General features: G+C 38.7%; 1 protein-coding gene across 33 annotated transcripts in view; it reads left to right on the plus strand.

The window, feature by feature from the left end:
• DST (dystonin) overlaps window positions 1-20,640 on the plus strand; it is a 311,288-nt gene that overhangs the window by 184,242 nt on the left and 106,406 nt on the right. For 27 of the 33 annotated variants that reach the window (XM_064650251.1, XM_064650255.1, XM_064650253.1 and 24 more), the window contains 11 exons: window positions 12-146; window positions 2,463-2,551; window positions 3,162-3,297; window positions 4,385-9,970; window positions 10,186-10,332; window positions 10,488-10,703; window positions 10,892-11,038; window positions 12,049-12,282; window positions 13,627-13,779; window positions 15,784-16,017; window positions 17,354-17,635. In XM_064650251.1, coding sequence (XP_064506321.1) covers window positions 12-146; window positions 2,463-2,551; window positions 3,162-3,297; window positions 4,385-9,970; window positions 10,186-10,332; window positions 10,488-10,703; window positions 10,892-11,038; window positions 12,049-12,282; window positions 13,627-13,779; window positions 15,784-16,017; window positions 17,354-17,635 — 7,359 coding nt within the window. The remainder of the gene's footprint in view (window positions 1-11; window positions 147-2,462; window positions 2,552-3,161; window positions 3,298-4,384; window positions 9,971-10,185; window positions 10,333-10,487; window positions 10,704-10,891; window positions 11,039-12,048; window positions 12,283-13,626; window positions 13,780-15,783; window positions 16,018-17,353; window positions 17,636-20,640) is intronic. The other 6 variants (XM_064650273.1, XM_064650274.1, XM_064650275.1 and 3 more) reach the window with 1 other exon arrangement.

The following is a 20,640-nucleotide window of genomic DNA, read 5'->3' on the forward strand; positions in this document are numbered from 1 at the left end:
GCGCTCCTCAGAAATCAATGGAAGAGGAAAAGAAGGAACATGTTGAGAAAGCTGGGGATTTACTAAAATGGGTATCAAACCTCAGCAAGACACTCAGCAAAGAAGAAGGAGAAAAGGCTGAAAAGACAGACTTGCCTAAGCAGCAGGTACACAGATGTCTTTTTAGGTTTTTGCCAAAATATTCCATAAATACTTTTTTTCTTGCAAATCTCCATCCACGTTTTCCTCAAGGTGTAATTTCACATTTGGTTGTGAGTGGAGGGCTGAGTATGTGAACATCAATGTTTAGGGACACAAGCATGTTACTCAGGAAGAAGTTCACACTGCTTTTTACAGATCTAGTGTGTGATGTATTCTGACACTGCAGAATATCAGTTTAGAGAAACTGGACACTGCACACCATAACTCAGCCTTTGTAGAGGGTCAGTGCATCTTGGCAGATTGGCGCTTTGGGCACCAGGAAGGAGGAAGCTGCTAGGATGGTCTTGAAAGCCAGGTTTCTATTTATTTGCTTTTGAAAAGATATTCAGATGGGTCTTCTAAAGGCATAGTAAAAACTGCTGTCCTAGGAAGTACAGCAGCTGTTGGCTGAGGCTTTTATTATCGCACTACAGGCTGCTGGAGTGGCCCATCTTGAAGCCTTTGTATTTGTTTAACAGGTACATTGTCACTGTGTACAGTTGTAACTTTGACCATAAATTTCCATCTGTGAATTTTCCTATAATTTTTAGGAGCTCCCCTCCTAGGCTTGTCCCACGAAATAGCTTAGTGACACCTAAAAAGATTTCAGTTGGTGAAGGTCTGCCTGTGTAGTGAGCAGTACAGGCACAGAGTGGTGTCTTATCCACATACCTCAGTACAGGACCTTATTGTGGTCCTGCACACATGATTTTGGCCCTCTTTGCAGCCTGTTCCTGTGTTTTTATTTTGATGACCCATGCAGGTGCTGGTTAGACACACTGGAGCAGCGTGTGTGTAAATCAAGCTTGCTGTTGGGCAGGTCAGCAAACCTGCAGTCCTGATGGCCACCACACACTGCTTGTTCATAGAGAAGCAGTGCAAGCTCTGAGTCTGTGCCTATATATTTAGGACGAAGTAAGCTTGTATTGATTTGAGCATACTGATTGTTAACTTACTAGTAGTTAGGATCAGGATTTGGAAAAACATTCAGTGCTGCTCCTTTTCTGCCCTTGTTAATGATAATGCTGCAAACCTTTATCAGTGTTGAGCCAGTGCTCAATCCTTAGGGCATCTCAGTTTACCACACTACCTGTGGGTGTCATTTCCCCTGTCCAGCCTGAGCCCTCAGTGAATAACCTGTGAATTAGCTGCCTTGGCTTCCTCCGTGACACGCTCCCTTGCTGTGGAAGATGGGCGTTTGCTGAGAGTGTTTGCTTCTCTTGTGAAACACCTATTGAGGTAGCAGCAGTGAAAGTGGTGATTTGATAGCTGAAATACATTATGGTTGCTGTGGGGTGTAGCCATGTTCTGGGAGGAGAAGCTGGTACCAATGGTGACAGGGTGCACACAGCAGCCGCAGCAACACTGGTTTCCTGAGTAAAGTGGAGCTTGTGACCCCACTGGCTACCTCAGCCTGCTCTCATCACGTTCTTGTGTAGTGCATACAGTGCTTCTCTTGGTTCCTGTACAAACAGCACAAGTGGTGAGATCGTGGCCTGCTCGTGGTGACTGCAAAGTGAGACTTTTCAGGCCCTTTAACACAATGCAGTCAAGGACAGAACTGTTTGAGTCCAGGCCCAGGTGAATGCAGGGCCCAAGCACCTTGCCGAAGTTCTCTTAGCATCTACATTGAACGTATCTCCAGCTTGCAGACTTCCCTTTGATAATTTGCCTTTATTTATCCAAAATGACTGCAGGGAGTTTCTCAGAAAAATTAAAAGATTAAATTCCCACAACTTCCCCTGCCACAATGAGTGCTTTAGTGGGGATGACAGAACTGATAGTGGGGAGAATATTAATAAATAAATAAATAATTGCATTTGTCTCTGATGTTGTATTTCATGAAGGCTTGTGGTCTTCTGATACATTTTTAAAAAAGATATGTTAAAAAAGATATGTTATCTTTCATTTTGGTGAGCAACTTCTTGAACATGACCATTGTACACATACCTTTATAAAGCTGCTATAAACTGTGCCAACTATAAGTGATTTTAAATGATTGGTTAATTTTCATACAAATAACATTTTAAAATAAATTCTATTTGTTTTGCTTGATAGTCTTCTAATACAAACAGCTTACTTAATGAAAAGGCACAGCACAATGACTTATCCATATGCAAATGATACAATTACATAATAAATAATATTGCTCTAAGGATAGCCCGTATTTAAAAAAAATCCAACTCTTACATTATTGAGATTAGTTCCAGATAAAAATACTATGTTGTTTGTTTTATTTATGTACATAGTTAAGTCTTGAACACAGTTTGCTTCTTTTTCAGATTTCCCTGCATGAAATGTCAACCAAGAAAGAACAAATAGCTGAAGCTCTGCAGACTACTCAGTCATTTTTAGCTAAGCACAGTGATAAGTATGCCATTTTTTATTTTTCAAATAATATAGATTAATTGAATCAATACATACTGTTTGGTTAAAAATAAATCCTGTCCTCGTATTACAGTTCCAGTTGCATTTCATGTGCAAGTATGTGAGTTTGGGAGTTTTTTGCCTTCCTGTTTGATGAAGCTTGGTGCAGTTTTGTCAATTTCAAGAACTTGGCTTGTTTTATATAACTCTAGTCAGCTTAAAAATATTAGATATTTGAATTTTTATTTGGAGTCAAAATAATTTACAAATTCATAACAAATTAGTACTTGAACTATATGTCACAAGGTTGTTTCATCTGTGTCTGAAAAAAAACTGTTTAAGATATTAAGTTGCTGAAATATCTCATGACTGCTTGCTAGTTTTGTTACCAGTCTTTGAGAATCAGTAGACAAAGGCACATGCAAAGGTTAAATGCTTCTTTTCCTGATTAACTGCAAGCAGTTTGTAGCTTTCTTGACCATCTCCATAATTAGGCTGTATTTTTTCCAGATTACTTGTACCAATTTCTGCCCCACTTTTTAAAGTAAAGGTAGGGAGATCACTCCCAATAGGTTATGAATTACCCAAAGAGATACTTTCTTTTTTCATAATAGAATGACCGATGAAGAAAGACATGAAATGGAAAAGCAAGTCAGATCTCTCCAGGAGAGCTACAGCTTGTTATCCAATGAAGCTTTAAAGCAGCTGCAGGAAGCGCAGTATCTGAGTGATGAAAAGATGGAAGAAAAGGTAACAAGATAGAAAGTTAGATTTCAATCTCTCTTGAGTTTTACTGCATGGTTTTCGAACCCCACATGATCAGCAAAAGAAGAAGCTGCAACTAACAGTGTGTGGAAGAAACTTGAGATTTAGTTGACTGAAGGTGTTATGTATTTTCTGTAAAATACTGTGTGACCTCACCTGTGCATATGAATTCTACTCATCAGACTTCTTTTGTGAAGAGTCTTAATAATGTGTGCCTTGCATGAAGAAAGATAAACAAATCATTCATCTCTTAACTCTTCTCTTAAAAACCATTCTTTGACTGCTAAATAAACCTGCGTTTCTGCTGCAAAAATGACACCATAAAATAACATGATAATCTCTCCCATATATCATTCAGAAATGTCCTAGAAGAGATCTACTTTCAGTTTTTCTTAAAATTTTTCTACCTTTGAAAATGGGAACACATAACATGATTAGCTCTGAGGCACTACAAATACATTTGTTGATGGATATTAGTTTTAAATATGGAGTTCTCAAAAATTATCTTGCAAAGGAGTGTTCTCATATACATATACAGGCAGTGTCTGTGTAATGAGTTCAGATAATGTTGCGGAACTGACTTGATGCTTTTCATGCAAACTAAATGCAATATTTGGTGCTAGAGTATCTGATTCCATATTGTTGAGTGTATATACAGAAGTGCTGTATGCTGTAAACATGAATAGCATGGTTGTGTTGAATCACATACTGTTTCCAAATATTCTAACCTTTCACAAGACATTTATAGCATGAAAATTTGCCTTTCAGGTATATGTTCTATTTGCTCACTCTGCGATCATATCTTCTATTATCTTTCACTAACCCTATGTATGTATGCAAAGCATAGGTTTTCAATTCACAGATGCATGTTGATTTTAAATCTTTTATCACATCGTGTGCTCTTGAGTGACTGACATAGATCACTTGCGCATTTGAGCTGCTAACATTCACAGCATTTCTCCAGGCCTGGTAAGTACATGTTTTTCTGCTTATCATGCATTCAAAATCAAAAGAAAATTTAAAATATATAGTCCAAAAATATTGATATCTTCTCTTTTATATTCCTTTCTAGGTGAATAAAGTCATTGCTGGTGTCATTGATCAAACTACTGGAGAAGTCTTTTCAGTCTTTCAGTCTATTTTAAGAGGTTTTCTTGACTATGACACTGGAATTAGATTGCTCGAGAACCAGCTGATTTTTTCTGGAATCATTTCTCCAGAATTAGGAGTGTGTTATGATTTGGAAGAAGCTAAAGCTCATGCCTTAATTGATGAGCAGATTCAATTGCAGTTGCAGGAATTAAGTAATGCAAAAAAGCTTATTTCAGAATCATCATTATCAAATATTCCAGTTGTTTCAGTTTTAGAACAAGGTCTAATTTCAGAACCTTTGGCTATTAAAATTCTTGAGAATCAGCTTTCAAGTGGGTATTTGATTTTGCCATCTACTGGAGATAAGCTGACTTTTCAGAGTGCTTTCCAGAGAAACCTGATTTCTCCAACATTATATGCAAAACTCCTGGAAAGACAAGACACGTGTAAAGATCTCATAGACCCCAACTGTGCTGAGAAAATTTCCCTTGAACAGATGATTCATAGAAGCATAATACATGAAGAAACAGGGTTAAGACTCCTACCTGTGAAACCACAAGAAAAAGGTAGAATTGTGTTCAAATGTGGAAGGAGGATAACTATTTTGAGGGCAGCTCATGAAGGGCTCATTGATCGGGAAACAATGTTCAGGATGCTGGGTGCTCAGTTAATGTCTGGAGGTATCATTGACCCTGACTCAGGGAAACGAATGACTGTGGAAGAGGCTGTGAGACAAGGGGTGATAGATCAGGACACTGCTTGCGGGATCCTCACACATCAGGTTCAGACGGGTGGAATCCTTTGTCAAAATTCAGGACAACGGTTGACTGTTGATGAAGCTGTACAGTGCAACTTAATATCATCTACCAGTGCCCTGCTGGTATTGGAAGCACAGAAGGGCTTTGTGGGATTAATTTGGCCTCACACTGGTGAAATATTCCCTGTATCAACTTCTTTGCACCAAGATATGATAACAAATGAGTTGGCATTCAAAATACTGAATGATAGAAAGAGAATAGCTGCACTTTACATTCCAGAAACTTGTGAAATAATCAGTCTTGACAAGGCTGCAGAATCAGGGATCATAGATAGCAATACTGTATCTGTTTTGACCAATGTGACTTTACCAGATAAAATGCCCAATGTAGAAGAATTAAAGTCCCCTTGTAAAAATGCTGCAAAATGGTTATCAACGTATGAATTTTTCCAATCTGTATTTCGTGACTGTGAGGAGGAACATGAAGATTGTGGCACAGACGACCCTGTATGTCATAATTTAGATCAAGCTAAGAATCTGTTCATATCTTACCTGATGGTAAATAGTTATATGGATGCAAACACTGGAGGAAGACTTTTGTTATATGATGGACAACTGCAAGAAGCAATCAATATGTTGCTGGAAGGTGATGGTGCTGCATACAATGCTGGTGTGTCAGAAATGGAGTTAAGTAACAAATATGTAAGCTCAAAAGGAATTAACCTAAAGTCAGCAGACAGTGTTCAGGGTGACCTTTCAGGTGTTGAGAATGCTTCTAAAAGCAGGAAATTAAATCAGTTTGGTGATTTGGGGAATTACATACCTTCACAAGAAGATCTCCATGAGTGCGGACCAGATGTTTGCAATGCTATTGACACTGAGCAATCAGAATATACACAGGAGATGCTGTTAACTCTCCCTGCAGAACTCAGAAATGTAGTAAGTAATGCTCAAAATTCCATTAACAGAAATGCACTCAGAGGTTTTTTGGAGGTTTCTAAGTGGACAGAACTGTATAAGCATAACAATCAGCAGGCAAATTCAGGAAGTATTGAGGGGTATCTTCCAAATGACTTCAATCCAAGTCTTATTTCAGAAACAGGGAAGGAAGCAATTTATATGGGTGACAGTCTGGGTAATGAAAACAGGAGTGATAAAAGCCTACAAAATTCCTTGAATGTGGATGATTTGTCAGATAAGAAAACCTGGAGAGAGCTGGAAAGGTGCACAGAATACAGGCCTCACATATTGCAAGCTGACAGTAGCAAAATGGTGTTGGATAACAGCAAGAAAGACGATTTTCAGAGAAGTCTTTGTTCATCCATCAGTGCAGACACTGTATATAGACTTCCAGAAGAATTTGTTAGTCAATGTGGTGACACACTACAGCTTGAAGACAATGGATACAGTGAGCAACCTCTACAGGAATATGCTGATGTACCTAACAGACCATCCCTAGAGGGCTATCTTTGTATACATAGAAGGCCGTCATTGGAGGATTGTATTGATTTTCAGAATAAACTGTGTCTAGAAGACAGCAGAGACGTGCACCACAGGCCTTTGTTGGGTGGTGATACCGTTATACACGATGGACCAGCTATGGGGGACAGTAACAGCACTGCACAAGGGCTGACAGTAGAAGAAAGTGATCTTACATTCCACAGATTAGTGCCATGTTACACTAGTTCTGACTCGTCAGTAGATGGGAGTGATGGCATTCCACAGCTTGAAAGTACCTGCTTGCAGCAAGAGTGTGGTGAGGTAGCCTCTGAAGATGACAGCTCTCAGTTTGATGAGGATGACGATGACGCCTATGAAACACCTCAGGCTGATGATGACGACAGTGATGTCTATAATACTCCTCAAATTGATGATGATGATTCCTCTGACACTTCTCAAGGTGATAAGGGGTTTGATACCTTGAAATTGGGGGATGATGATACACCAGAGCCAGAACTGGCTGGAAGATCAGTTCCATTAGTTTTTCTGGAGGAGAGAGGTGGTCTAATAGCCCTAAGAGAAGAGACCACCTCTTTTCAAGAACTTGGAGCTAATGCTAAAGAGAATGTCCATGTGTATGAGAAAAGGCAACCTGAGAGCATAAATACAGCTTCTGCAAGTGCCAAAACCATGGGAAGAATCCCTAAGGAGGAAAGGGAAAGAAAAGAAAGTTTTGGAGAGAAGGAGCAAGAGTTACCAGTTACTGTGGAGAGTGAAGGAAGAAAGGAGGGAGGCATAAGTTCTTTACAGGAGATGTATGAAGCAGATGTACAAGACAGAAATGAGCAAGTTGAAATGAAAGCAGAAAGTGATTCTTATGAGGATGAATCTGAAGGTACACAGGAGGGGGAAGATTCTGAGGAGGATTATGATAGTTATGATGACTCTGACACTGATTCTGACAGTGAAGATGAAATGGATATTTTTTATTCACATCATCAGTGTGTAGATAAAGGTGACCACCTGTTAATTTCCTTAGGAGATGTAGAAAGAAGCAATGAACATAATCAGAATATTGATGACTGTTGCTATTCTTTAGGCCACAAGACAGGATATACTTCGCAATTCCAGTCTAACCATGAAAATGGAAATCTATCTTCAGGAAAATGTGAATCAATGTCACATGTTTCTGAGGAAAGATATGTTGATATTTCATGTACAAGTGAAGAAGACAGACATCAGGAAACAGAAGATGAATATGGGACTTATGTCAAAAATAAACACATGTCACAAGATACTACTGAGCCTATTCAGTTGGAAAATACCCTTGGCACTAAATGGGCGTTCTCTACAAGTGAAGGAAGTAATGAAACACGGCTTAAGGTTCCAGGTTCTCAGCTTCTTGATGGTATTGTGAAATCTGATGTCAGTGTAACAGCCTACCTGACAACAAAGCAAGCTACTGATAATGATGAAAGTACTTGGTCAAATTTGCTTCTCTCAGAATGCTTTGGTGATAGCACGAATAAAGACAACGGTAGCATGCCAATGTTAGATTCAAATCATGGGCAAAGACAGAAAGAAGCAGTAGTTGCAGAGGAAAAAGTATTAAATGATATGAAACAACTAAAGGAAAGTTCATCCCAAATGGACAATAAATTCCCTATAGATATGTGTTACGTGAATGATGATAATGATAGCTCACTTAGGGACCCAGTAGATCCAGTCACCAGTTGGAAGCATGGTCAAATAGGAAGGGGTTTCGAAATTCTTTCAGAAAGTAAAGATAGAGTAAATATTATAGAGGAATGTGATATCATGGGACTAAGTAAAAGTCCCATTCAGATGGAAAGCCTTGGGGAAATATTTGATGCATCAGTAATTAAAGCTGATAGAGAAACTTCTGTTGCGAGTAAAGAAAAAGTAACTGTTGATCAAGCTTTCTTTGACATTCGAGTTGCGAGATCAGATGAATTGAGGAGAGATGCTAACATTCCTCCTTCTTTAAAACAATATACAAAAGGCATAAAAGAAGGTGGCCATTCAGAACTGGATAAAACTGAATTCTCCTGTTTTGAGGACACAGAAAGAGAGAAAAAAGGTATAGAGATTGAAAAGGATTTTCTGCTAAATACAGAAGAAATGCATTCAAGTGAATTTAACGCTTACTCTTTTCCCCCAACGGATACAGTGAAACCAAAGGAAATTGGCATAACTAAAGAAACAGGGAGAGTTATCTGTCAAAATACTGCCAATGTTCTTAAAGGCTCTTCAGAACACAGAAGCAGCAATGACAGTGTAATTTCCCCCATAAAACCAGATGCTTTAGGAAGTATTGAGGATGCCAGAGAATCAGGGGATGGAAGTGAAGTGCTATCTTCTGGGAGACTTACCCATACCACTGATGTTTCTTCTGCAATTCTGAGTAGCATAGGAGCTGACTTGAATTATGGTGACCAGAAAGAATATGAGATGCTGAAAAACAAAAAGGGAGAAAATTTCATGGCCAGTGAGACTTTCTCCCTTGGAAATGGTTTCAAAAACCAAATGTCCATGGAGTCATTGCAAAAGGAAACGGGACCCTGCAAAGATTTTCAAGTAAAGGAAGGTATTTCACGATCACCAGAAATATCTGACACACTAATGGAAGACTTACAGAATATATTACAAAGGAAATTGAAAATGGGATGTGCTTACTGCAAGCAGGAAGCTGAACCTTTAAGTTACTCTGATACCAAAACTTTAATGCAAAATTTACTCACAATGGTTAGAAGCACCCAGCTTGTGAGTGAAAAGTCTAGTGGGTCAAATCTCAAGCAAACAAGCAGTTCTGGTAGAACTGCATTAATGTTTACCACGCCGCGTACAGAGCCCAAGGACAGTGATGCTCCTTCGTTGCTTTGGCCTGATTACAGAAGTCCTGATCTTCTTCATGATATTCTGAAGCAGGAATCCTGCAAGCAAAAGATGACTGATGTAGATAAAAGGAGGAATGAAACAGACGTGAAAGCTCATGTTCCTAAGCCAACTATTTCTGAACTTCTGGAGATTTTTCAAATCTCACCTGGAGATGAAAGTACAAGCAAGTTAGAGGAGCTGATAATTGGTTTGCTTATGAGCTCACAGGTTGCTGATACCACCACAGAACATGAGGATAAAGGAAAAGTAGGTGGACTTTGTACTCTTTTCTCAGCAGAACAATCAGAGTTTGGATCAGAAATTGCTAAAGAGAAAACATTGGCAGATAATGCAACTGTTGCTTGGAAAAGTGACCAGGAGCATGGGAAGACAGACAGCCCATCCAAAGGCTTTACTGAGTCTGTTTTCAAGACAAAAGAAGCAGTCCTGGAAGATGCCCACACTAGCATGGTGAGTAACAACAGCTGATATGTTCTCAGTGTCCTATATTAAAGGAATTGCATGAATCCTTCCAAATGCTGGAGAGAATAATTGAACTGGAAAAATGGTTGAAAAATTAAATGATAAATTTAAAATTAATCATAATAAACCCAAGGACTTTTATTGCTAATTTTCAATTCTGTCAGTTTGGAAAACATTCTCTTATTTTTAAAACTCATTTTCAGTTTGATGGAATACAGCAATGTTTAACGTTAATAGAGAAAATACAAGGACATTTGGCGGTGCTTCAAGATATGAAAAGCCACCTAGATAACCAGCAGCCTGTTAGTAACAACCTGGAAATACTAAGAGATGAGCTGAAACAGCTAGAGGTAAGTCAAGTGTTCTTTATGCTTGTACTTCAGTAATGGGTGCTAGGAATAGCCCTTAGATTAAACAAAGAGAGACTTAAAATGTAATTAATGTAATTCAGGTTAAAATGTCTTTCTTAATAACTTAATCCATTCTATATATATTCTTTTCATAGTCATTTGAATCAGGACTGGCTACGTTTGCAATTGTCCTAAAAAAGGACATGAAGTCAACGGAAGAATTCTTAAAGTTTTGTAACAGGGATATTCCAGAAGAGAAACTTAAAGAGCTAAAGATAAGCTATGACTATTTACAGGAAGCATTTTTGGTGGTCTGTGATACATCTTCGAAACGAGCAAAACAAATACTCTATGCTGTTGACTCAGAAATGGTATGTTTTTATCCATGTATGTTTTTACCTTGGTTTTCTTCAAGGTAATTAGGCTAAAATGAAGGAATTTGGTTTTGCTTTCTTTTGTTTCATCTTAATATAAAAATACATGTATGATTCAATTCAATATGGTAGAAAGTGTGACTAGACTCCAGGAGCACAAATAAATATACAACTTCCCTTTCCAGTCTAAGCTTGGAATATTACACCAGCAACTTTTAAGTAAACTGCAGAGATTTTCAGACTGGATCACAGAGAACAGTAAAATAATGAATGACTTCACCATGAATACTAATGATATAGAAGAGATGAAGAGAAGCTTACAGCTATTTAAAGTAAGTATTCCTTATGGCAGGTGTTGGTGCTTCTGATAAATGTTGCTCCTTACTATGAATTATTAGCTAGGTTTTGTATTCAGACTCATTAATCTTTATCACTTAAACAGATGGCTAGAAGTAATTACTTAAGAAACAACTACTTGATAATCCAGTAATAAAATCTTGTTGATTTGCGTTTTCCCTTGCAAAAAATGTTTGATAAAGTTAGGATTACTGAGAAAGCTATTGGTTCTGCTTACTTTCATTACAGTAAATCTGAAACTTTTGGAAATCTAATTTATAATACAAATATTTCAGTGATTGGATCTTTATGCATAAGGTTCAGAATCTTTACTGAAATTTAATTACCTTTCAAATCAATTATATGTGAGAACACAAGTTAGGATAAAAAGTCCCTTCATTACACACTCCATAAATTCATCATCATGAAAAACAAATCAGATCAAATTACTAGTAAAGTTCATACACCTCTGTATGTATGAATAAAACTTATTTTAATTTTTTTTATGTGCTTTAATAAAATTCTGGTATACATGGTAATCTCATAGGGGTTCCACAATATGTAACTACTGGCAGAATTTACCCCATTGCTAGGAATGGGACTTCTCTTTGTGAACTTAAGAATAAGAATGATTTCAAGTAAATATTTTGACATTTCTGGGTCTTCAGACATAGCACATTGAAATGTTACACCTAACTTGCCATAAATCTTCCATAGTTGAATGACAGTCAGTTGTGAGACATCCATGAGCGAGTAAAGAAATAGCGATGTGCAAGATCACATTATTTGTTACTTGAAAACAGACTGTCCTGAGAGAAACCATGCACAAATTCTAATGTCATAGCTGAATACATCAGAATGATTCTGAGTTTTGATTTACTGTGGCCAAACTGTCTAGCAAAAGCATTTTGGAACAGGGGCTAAGAAAAGTTGATGGGGATACTTGTGGTTTATTTGTACTGACTTTTTTCTTCATTGCTAGTAATTCCCTTCACTTCATTTACAGAACAATGCTGCAGAGTTCAGCTGTGAAAAAATGCAACTGGAGTCCACTGCATTTGATGTTCAGTTTTTCATTTCTGAACATGCTGAAGATCTTTCTCCTAGTCAGAGCAAACAGCTGCTGAGGCTCTTAAATACCACCCAGAAATCTTTTCAGGAAGCACAGGAAGCAATAACTTCTCAAGTGGAAAGTTTAGAGACTCAGTTACAGGCAGTGCAAGAGCTGGGTGCTCAGAAGGTTTGCTTTTCTGTGTAAATGTGCACTAAGTGTTTTGTCTATGGATGAGGAATTTGAATACCAGCATGCAGTATTGAGTGTATTCCTATCTTTTCCCTTTTTACTGCAGATACATTCGTAGTTCTACAAAGTTGGTATTGATCAAGTTTTGTGAATTATCATTTTTGCCTTTCTTGGTATAGTCACAGAAACAGCATATTAGATTATGGACAGACACGGGTCTGCTCTTTGTAGCCATGAGAGAAATTTACTTGAGATTTCTCACAAGTGTTGGTTCTTTAGCAGCTATATCAGTAATTGATCTGAACTATATTAATCACTGAATTTACTACCACACCATTGCTTATCACTTATGTCTTGATTTTCTTTTCCTTTAATTGGCCAGGTTGTCTGCTTATATTTATAGTAGTGTGCTTATCTTTATAGTTAAAGAACCAGATTTGTTAAAATCCTGGCCAGCATGGCTTGTTTTGACTGAGACAGGTTAGAGGGACAAACATATGAGTAAATCAGCCAAGATATTTGCAGTTCTAGGCATGGGCACTGGGAAAGCTCTGAGTCAAGTTGTGACAGTTACGTCTTCAGCTGGCATGGATGCAGTTGGAAAGTGTAAGCAGCCTTTGTAGGGTAAAAGGAGGCTGGTAAGAAACTGCAGCATAACTACATCTCCTCTTACAGAAGCACTCTTAAGACTCAGAATCACCACCTCAGCCCCCATTTTATGCATAATGAAAAGTGCCTTAGCATTCTATAGACTTTGTATTATTTTGCCATTCTAAGAACATTTGTTTCCACCATATTTTGTGAAAGAAGCATAAAATTGAGTATAGGAAAGGCACAGATAAGATTTCTAGGATTTTGTAACAATAATGAGCTTGCATGTTTTGTTCTACTGTACTGCTTAAAAAGTCCACAGTTTCTATTCAGGTAACATATTTTGCATACCAACAAGAGCTAACTCACATTCACAACTAACCTCTGTTTTGATGTCCTTTTTTCAGAATTAATAGTGTTTATCACAGGTTCCAAGTGGTTAAGAAACTGGATTTTCACTCTTGTCATTTGGAGATTTCATCTTTCACATATGTGCATGGCCAGACTACTATTGGGCAATTCCATCAAACATGGTCTCTTTTACTTACAACATATTTGAGGTTTATCCATAACTTCTGTATGTTCATCTTGCTCTTTGTACCACTGCTATCATGTTTACAGCATACTTTTAAAATTATTACTTTGCAATATTGATGTTCAAAGATATTCTAATACTTATTAGTGTGTCTATTGATTCCTGAAGTGAGGACTTTTTGTTTTATTGTTCAATTGTACTTGGCTCTAATGTAGGATGTGGCTGAACGGCAGCAGGAATGCAAAGAGAAACTGCAGGAAATCTGTGATTTGCTTACGCAGACTGAAAATCAACTCATTGGACAGCGAGAGTCTCTTGTTATTGGAGACAGCAAGGCTGAGCTGGAACAATGCCAGACCAAACAGGAGGTAGGCACAATTCTAGCCAGAGAAGTTAAAGAAGACTGAGTGCAGAGGAGAGTGGTTAGACTCTTTTGTTGAGTAACAAGACTTGTCATGTGAGGGGAAAATAAAACAGATTCGTTTGACCTACGGAAAGTAAAGGCTTAGTGGCTTGCATTTAAACTGCTGCCCGTGACTACACTCCAGTATGTGCCAGTGGGAGAACAGAAACTTCCAAATGAGACACCAGAATAAAGATTATGTGCTACACATTTAAGGAAGCACTCTTGAAGCAGGCATGAATTTTGTTAATATATTAGTTTGAGATTGTTCCTGTCAAATGTGATAAAATCACAAGTTTTTTTATGCTAAAATAATTCAACCAGCTTTTTAACTGGTATCAGGGTGTGTTTATTCCTGTTCACAGTATTTTGAAAAATTTTGCTGCAAGGCTTTCTCTTGCCTGAGGCTTTCCATTGCCTCACTCTTGTTTTGTTTTGAATTCTGGTTTTTATTAGTGTTTCTTATAATCTCTTTGGTATCCTCATGTAACAAAGCCCTTTCAGTTTGCTTGCTTTCCTTGCTCTTCAGCTGTTACCAGTAATCTATAAGCTTTGACTATGTCCTGACTGATATTGAGTTTGTGATAGTTAAAGAACTGAAGGACTTGATGTTCTTCTTCTTCCTCCTTCTCCTAGTAGTAGTTGGCTATACTGTAGAACTCCGAGTCACGTTTAGTAATCTATAAAGGCAGAAATTTCCTTGTTCATCTTGCCTGGCTTTATTATTCTTCAAAGTGATACATCTAATTTTCAAAGTTTTCTTATAGTTAGTGGAAAGATACATACCCCTTTTGGTATCTCTTACCTGTCTTAAGAATTTGTGGCCTAAATGGGGTATCTAGGGGAGTGAAGAACTGATGCAGCATATGGTGCCTTTTTTTTTTCCCGATCATCTGTGACTGCCTAGCAGACGAGTTGTTATTTTCTGTCTGGTTTCTTATAGTTGCCATTGAAAAAGTGTGTCTTAAGAGGGAATAGATGTTAAAAAAGGTCTTTTATATGTCAAGTCAGCTTTCATCTTCAGTGAGCTGTTTGAAAGGGAGCACAGAGATCTTAGTCAAAGGAGCATCTTGTCTTGATCAGTGTCCCCAGGAAAATCTTTCTAATATACTTGCTGAAGTGTTAAAATGAGCTGCAGTTTTAGGTGCCTAACTCTATTCCATAATTGCTGCAAAATCCTTAGTCTAGAATGAGAATCAAATATGCTGTCTTGCAGCTCCAAGATTGTTACACTGCATATAAAGATATGTCATTGTTTCAGTAACTGAGTGAATATGCTCAACAACATAATTGTTATAATAAAAGCTTCTCTCAGATAACTGGGAGGCAGTCTAGGAAAACTGCTTTGGATAAACTGAAACTAAGTATCTGTCCTCTGTGAAATTCAATGGATGCAAACATTCTTCTGAGACTAAAATATTATGATTGATTAAAACTAAAATAAAAGTATTCTTATGCCATTCCTGGCCTGAACAAAACAAAAAAGTATGGGAAAACTTCCAACTGGGAAAGACAACTACAATTTTCTAACTTTTATTCAGTTGCTTTATTTTTAGCAGCTTTCTGTTAGGATAGTAATGGAAAGAATTTGTCAGGAGACTCACTAACTGCAATGTAGCAGATTTCTACAACATAAGACATATGTTTTTCTCCATCATGGCAGTGCAATATTTTAGCTTCTAAAGAAAGGAAAAAAAGTGGCCTGAGTCTGAATAACAGTGTAAGCCAACAGACTTGGAATTTAAAAAAAAAAAAAAAAAAAAAGATTGAACCGCAAGAACATTGTCAGATGTTGATGTCTTTAAATTTAATAATTCTATCTGCAGTTTAGTGATGTATAATATACTTTCCCAAGTTAGAAAGGACCAGTATGGTGCTTACCCCAGAAAAGAGAGAGTTCCAATAAAGTTAATTGGATGGATCTGGTGAATAATTTACTTACTTCTATGTGCTTTCTTTTTTCTCAAAGGAGATACAAAAAGACATGAGAAGAAGTGCCCAGACACTGGCAGAGATTGTGAAAAATACTGAAACCTTCTTGAAAGAGAATGGACAAAAGTTGTCACAAGAAGACAAGACTGTTCTGGAGCAGAAACTGAATGAAGCTAAGACAAAGTGTTTGCTTCTTAGCCAGAAGGCAGAAGAGTCCAAAAAAGAACTCGATAAAGCTATGACAACAGTGATTAAGCAGGAAACAGAAAAGGTTTTTAGGCAACCACTTCATACCTTTATTCAAACTTTTTACATGTCTTGTGGGACTAGTCTTGCAATTTACCCTTGTGTGGTGGGTTTATCCTGTCTGGATGCCATGCGCTCACCAAAGCCATTCCGTCACTTCCCTCCTCAGCTGGATAGGGGAGAGAAAATGTAATGAAAAGCTTGTGGGTTGAGATAAGGGCAAGGAGAGATCACTCACCTGTTACTGTCATGGGCAAAACAGGCTTGACTTGGGGAAATTAATTTATTACCCATCAAATCAGAATAGGATAATGCAAAATAAAAACTAAATCTTAAAAATACCTTCCCTCCACCCTCCTTTATTCCTAGGTTCAGCTCCAGAATTCTCTCCCTCATTCCCACCACTGGTGCAGGGGGATGGAGAATGTGGGTTAAGTCAGTTCATCACACATTGTCTCTGCCACTCCTTCCTTCTCAGGACTCCTCACACTTTTCCTGTGCTCCACTGTGGGGTCTGTACCATGGGAGACAGTCCTTCATGAACTTCTCCAAGATGAGTCCTTCCCACAGGCTGCAGTTCTTCAAGAACTGCTCCAACATAGGTACCTTTCATGGGCTGCAGTCCTTCAGGAACTGCTCCAGTGTGGGTCCCCCATGGGGTCACAAATCCTGCCAGGAGCCTGCTCCAGCATGGACTTCCCATGGGGTCGCAGCCTCCTTCGGGCATCCACCTACTCCAGCATGAGGTTCTCCATGGGCTGCAGGTGGATCTCTGCTCCACCGTAGACCTCCATAGGCTGCAGGGGGACAGCCTGCCCCACCATGGTCTTCACGATGGGCTGCAGGGGAATCTCTGCTCCAACTCCTGGAGCACCTTCTCCCTCTCCTTCTTCACTGATCTTAGTGTCTGCAGAGTTGTTACTCTCACATATTCTCACCCCTCTTCAGGCTGCAGTTTTTCATGCACCTTTCTTAACTATGTTATCCCAGAGTTGTTACCACCATCACTGGTGGGCTCAGTGTTGGCAAGTGATGGGCCCATCTTGTATCTGGCTGGCACTGGCTCTGTCAGACACGGGGGAAGCTTTTGGCAGCTTCTCACAGAAGCAATCTCTGCAGCCCTCCCAATACCAAAACCTGGCCGCTCAAACCCAACACATATTGATAAACTGTAGGGTAACTAATGAACGTTTGGGTAACTAATGAACTGCTAGTTTATTTTCTTATTAAAAAACCAGCAACTTCTATGTCAATCAAAAATTCTCTTTAATGTTAATGTATTTTAAATGGTCTGTTTGCATATGATATTTTGTGATGCTTAAAGAAGATTTCTAAACTGAAACTGTGAAATTTTAATGTAGGTTGCAGCCATAGAACAGCTGGAAGAAAGCAAAAACACAATAGAAAATCTTTTGGATTGGTTATCAAATGTGGATAAGGAAGCGGAGCATGGCCGGAGATTTAAGAAAGTTATAGAACAGAATGGAACACACTTTGAAGAAGAAGATGTGCAAGTTTTGGAAGGAGAGGAGGATGATGTCAATGGTAATCTACTGGAAATGCAGCCAGACATTGAAACTCAGGTGGATGGACTAGTAAAAAGCACAGATGATAATCTGAACCAGCAGTATCAGAAAGTCAAGGTACTGTTTTTACTAGATGTGTTCAATATTTAAGTACTAAGCATATTAGTTCTTATTCAACATAAGTAAATTCAATCTCATCTGTTCTGTCATGGGCTTTGGAACAGACACTAGGAAGAGTGGCGGTCTGAAAAATAAAAACTAGACACGATCCCAGTATGGGGAAACTGGAATAATTTATTGAACACGAGAACACTATTTTAAAGGCATCTGGGGCTGTATGTTAATGAAGGGGATAACCTATGTTAATTGGGGAGTTACACAAATTTTTACTGCAATTTCCAAATAGTTAATTTTTCTTCTAGTAGGATTACATGGGGGACAGAGGGATTACAGGGGTTTAGACATGGTTTGATACAATCATCTCAAAAGTCCTTTCTGATTTCTGCTGGAGCCAAGCTTGATCCATGAGGTAGAACTTTAACAGGTCTTGTGAGAAGGGTCCAGCTCCTTCAGATCACGAGGTTTTTGTCAGCCCTTGTTTTCCTTTGCTGAAAGCTGGGTTTGGGCTCCCACATCTGCCCCTTCTTTTTTTTATTTTTCTAAAAAACAAAAAACTCAGAAAAAACTTTGATCAAACGTTTGCTAATGCAAGACAAAATACAAGGGAATACAAACATTACCTTAAATGTTTTCTTTAACTAGAGTATTAAATTTATCATGCTAACTAAACATGTAATCTAAGTTTTGATTACTATTTTTTTTTTCAACTATCAATGCTTTGATGCATTAGTTCAGAGTGAGTAATAACAAATTCTATAGCTGCATTTTAGAAGCAAATGTATTCTTAAATGGATCTAACAAGAAATATTGCAGTCTTACTTTTAATACCACAAGTGAATTTAATTTTAACATGGAGGCTCCTTTTTCAAGGCAATGTACAGCCTTTTATATACCTGAGATGGAAAGTACGATTATGCAAAGGCATTGTGTGTCAGAATAGTTTTGGCCACAAGGTTTGGCATTATAAAGGCATGTGAAGGAATCCGAGCTGTTTTAAGGCATTCTGCATATTGCTACATAAATTATTTTCTTAAACTTAGCACTAACATTAAGAACATTAAACCAATCAAAAGACTATTAGATACTTTTGGATATAGAAAAGTAAACAAGGAACAAAATGCAAGAAGGAAAAATTCTCAACAATGCTAATCTAAATAACTCTGGATTAATATAAAACTTGTTTAAACAACTTAACTTATTTCTATTATTTCTTATTAGAAATTACTCTTATAAAATCTTTTTTAAGCTATCCTCTAAAGATCCTATTGACTTATAAGCAATTGATTTTGAACCAAACTTAATAACTTGATGACTTCAGGGTTCGTGTGCTCCTGACTTTTACCTGAAAGTGTTTTTTAGTGTTTGTTTTTGAAAACTTTTATTTAACTTAAAACATTTCTGCAAATGAAATTCTATTCAACTCAGGGTGATATGTTTTTTGTTCTTTATCTAAGGGTGTTTCTGCATGTCTGAGGTAATGCGCATTTGTGTATAAATCAGAACATATTAATTATTGTATTTTCACACGCATGCGTACATTCACACATTCATACTCGATGGCCATCGAACACACATCATACAAACATACCTTTGGGTTTCATTTTACAGTGTCTTTTGGTTATGAACTGAGAAATTGGCATTTTTTGTTTCTCACCCTTAGATTAGTAATATATGTTTTCTGTTTTTTATGATAGTATAACCTGTAAAAACATAAGCATATTTTACTTCATGTTCAATTTAAATTTCAAATACATATAAACATTCCTATAGTTCAAGGATAAAATATATACTTCTTCTATTTTTAAGGTAAATATATGTGTTTCTGTGTTAATTTGGCTTTTGGACTTAAGGAAAATTGTTATTGTGAAAACTTTAAAATTTTCAAAAATACAGCTATGCATACATTTAAAACAATTTGGCTATTAGTTATGGAAGGGTATCTTCATTCAGCAAAGGGTCTTTGCTTCCCTCGCTTCCCCCCCTTTTTTCTTTTGTTTGTTTGTTTTTGCGCAGGGGGACAGTCTCTCCATTGGTAGCGTTTTGTTCGCCTTACTCACACTGTGAAACTGAAACAGTTAGGTTAATAAACAAAAGGGTTTCCAAAAAAAGACCAGTTCTTAGTTCAGGCTGCAAAGAAAAAGGAAAAAAAAGTCAAGGAAGGGGGTTTTTGCTGCTTTGACTACTGCTGAAGTCGGCAGCTTTGTGTCTGCCCCACTCCCTGGGGTCCCTCTGTTCCTGGGTTTCTCTCGTGCTGTTGCCGCTGGGCTTCCGCTCGCTCCCTCCTTCACCGACGGTCCCGCTGGGGCTCTTTCCTCTCTCGGACCTTCCCCGGAGCCCCCCGGGGATTCTGTGGGATCCTCTCCTCCGCTCACGCTCCATAACCCCGGTTTTTGCATACCTCGTGCTCTGCTTGTGTTTGTTTTTCCCGGTGCCTCTCTCGTTTCCGGGTTCCGGGTCCTTCCTGCCTTCTGAGTGGTTCCCGCTCGGGTCCCGCTGCTGCTTCCTCCGGCGCGGGTCTCTCGATCTCGTTGTTTGCTGGGGCGCCGGAGGTGGTGGCCCTTCCTCAGGGACCTGCTCCAGGGTGTTGACCTCGCGCCTCTGGCCGCTGCTTGGCTGCAGCTGCTGAGCGCGGTAGCGGGCGGCGATACAGGAACTCGCCGAGACAACGCGGCAGTTCGCTGGCGCTGGCTCCCACCCTGACCCTGCCCGGGGTGGCTGCAGCGGCGGTGGCCATGGTTCTGTCTCACACGGCTCTCTCCGGGCAGCGTGTGTTGGGCTGCAGTGTGCTTGTGCACTCCGCTCAGCGGCTGGGGCCCGTCCCGGGCAGCGGCTGCTGAGGTTTTTTCGGGCGGTTGCCGAGTCCCACAAGCACGTATCAAGAAGGTCGGTAACGTTCGGTTCTGACATGTGACGCTGGGCCCACAGCAACAGGTTCTGCAAGGGCTGTTCGTCAATTTTCGTGCTATGCTGCTTAAGCTCGCGTTTTAAAATTGAATAAATGT

Source organism: Pseudopipra pipra, chromosome 3 (assembly GCF_036250125.1).
Source record: "Pseudopipra pipra isolate bDixPip1 chromosome 3, bDixPip1.hap1, whole genome shotgun sequence".
Classification (NCBI taxonomy): domain Eukaryota; kingdom Metazoa; phylum Chordata; class Aves; order Passeriformes; family Pipridae; genus Pseudopipra; species Pseudopipra pipra.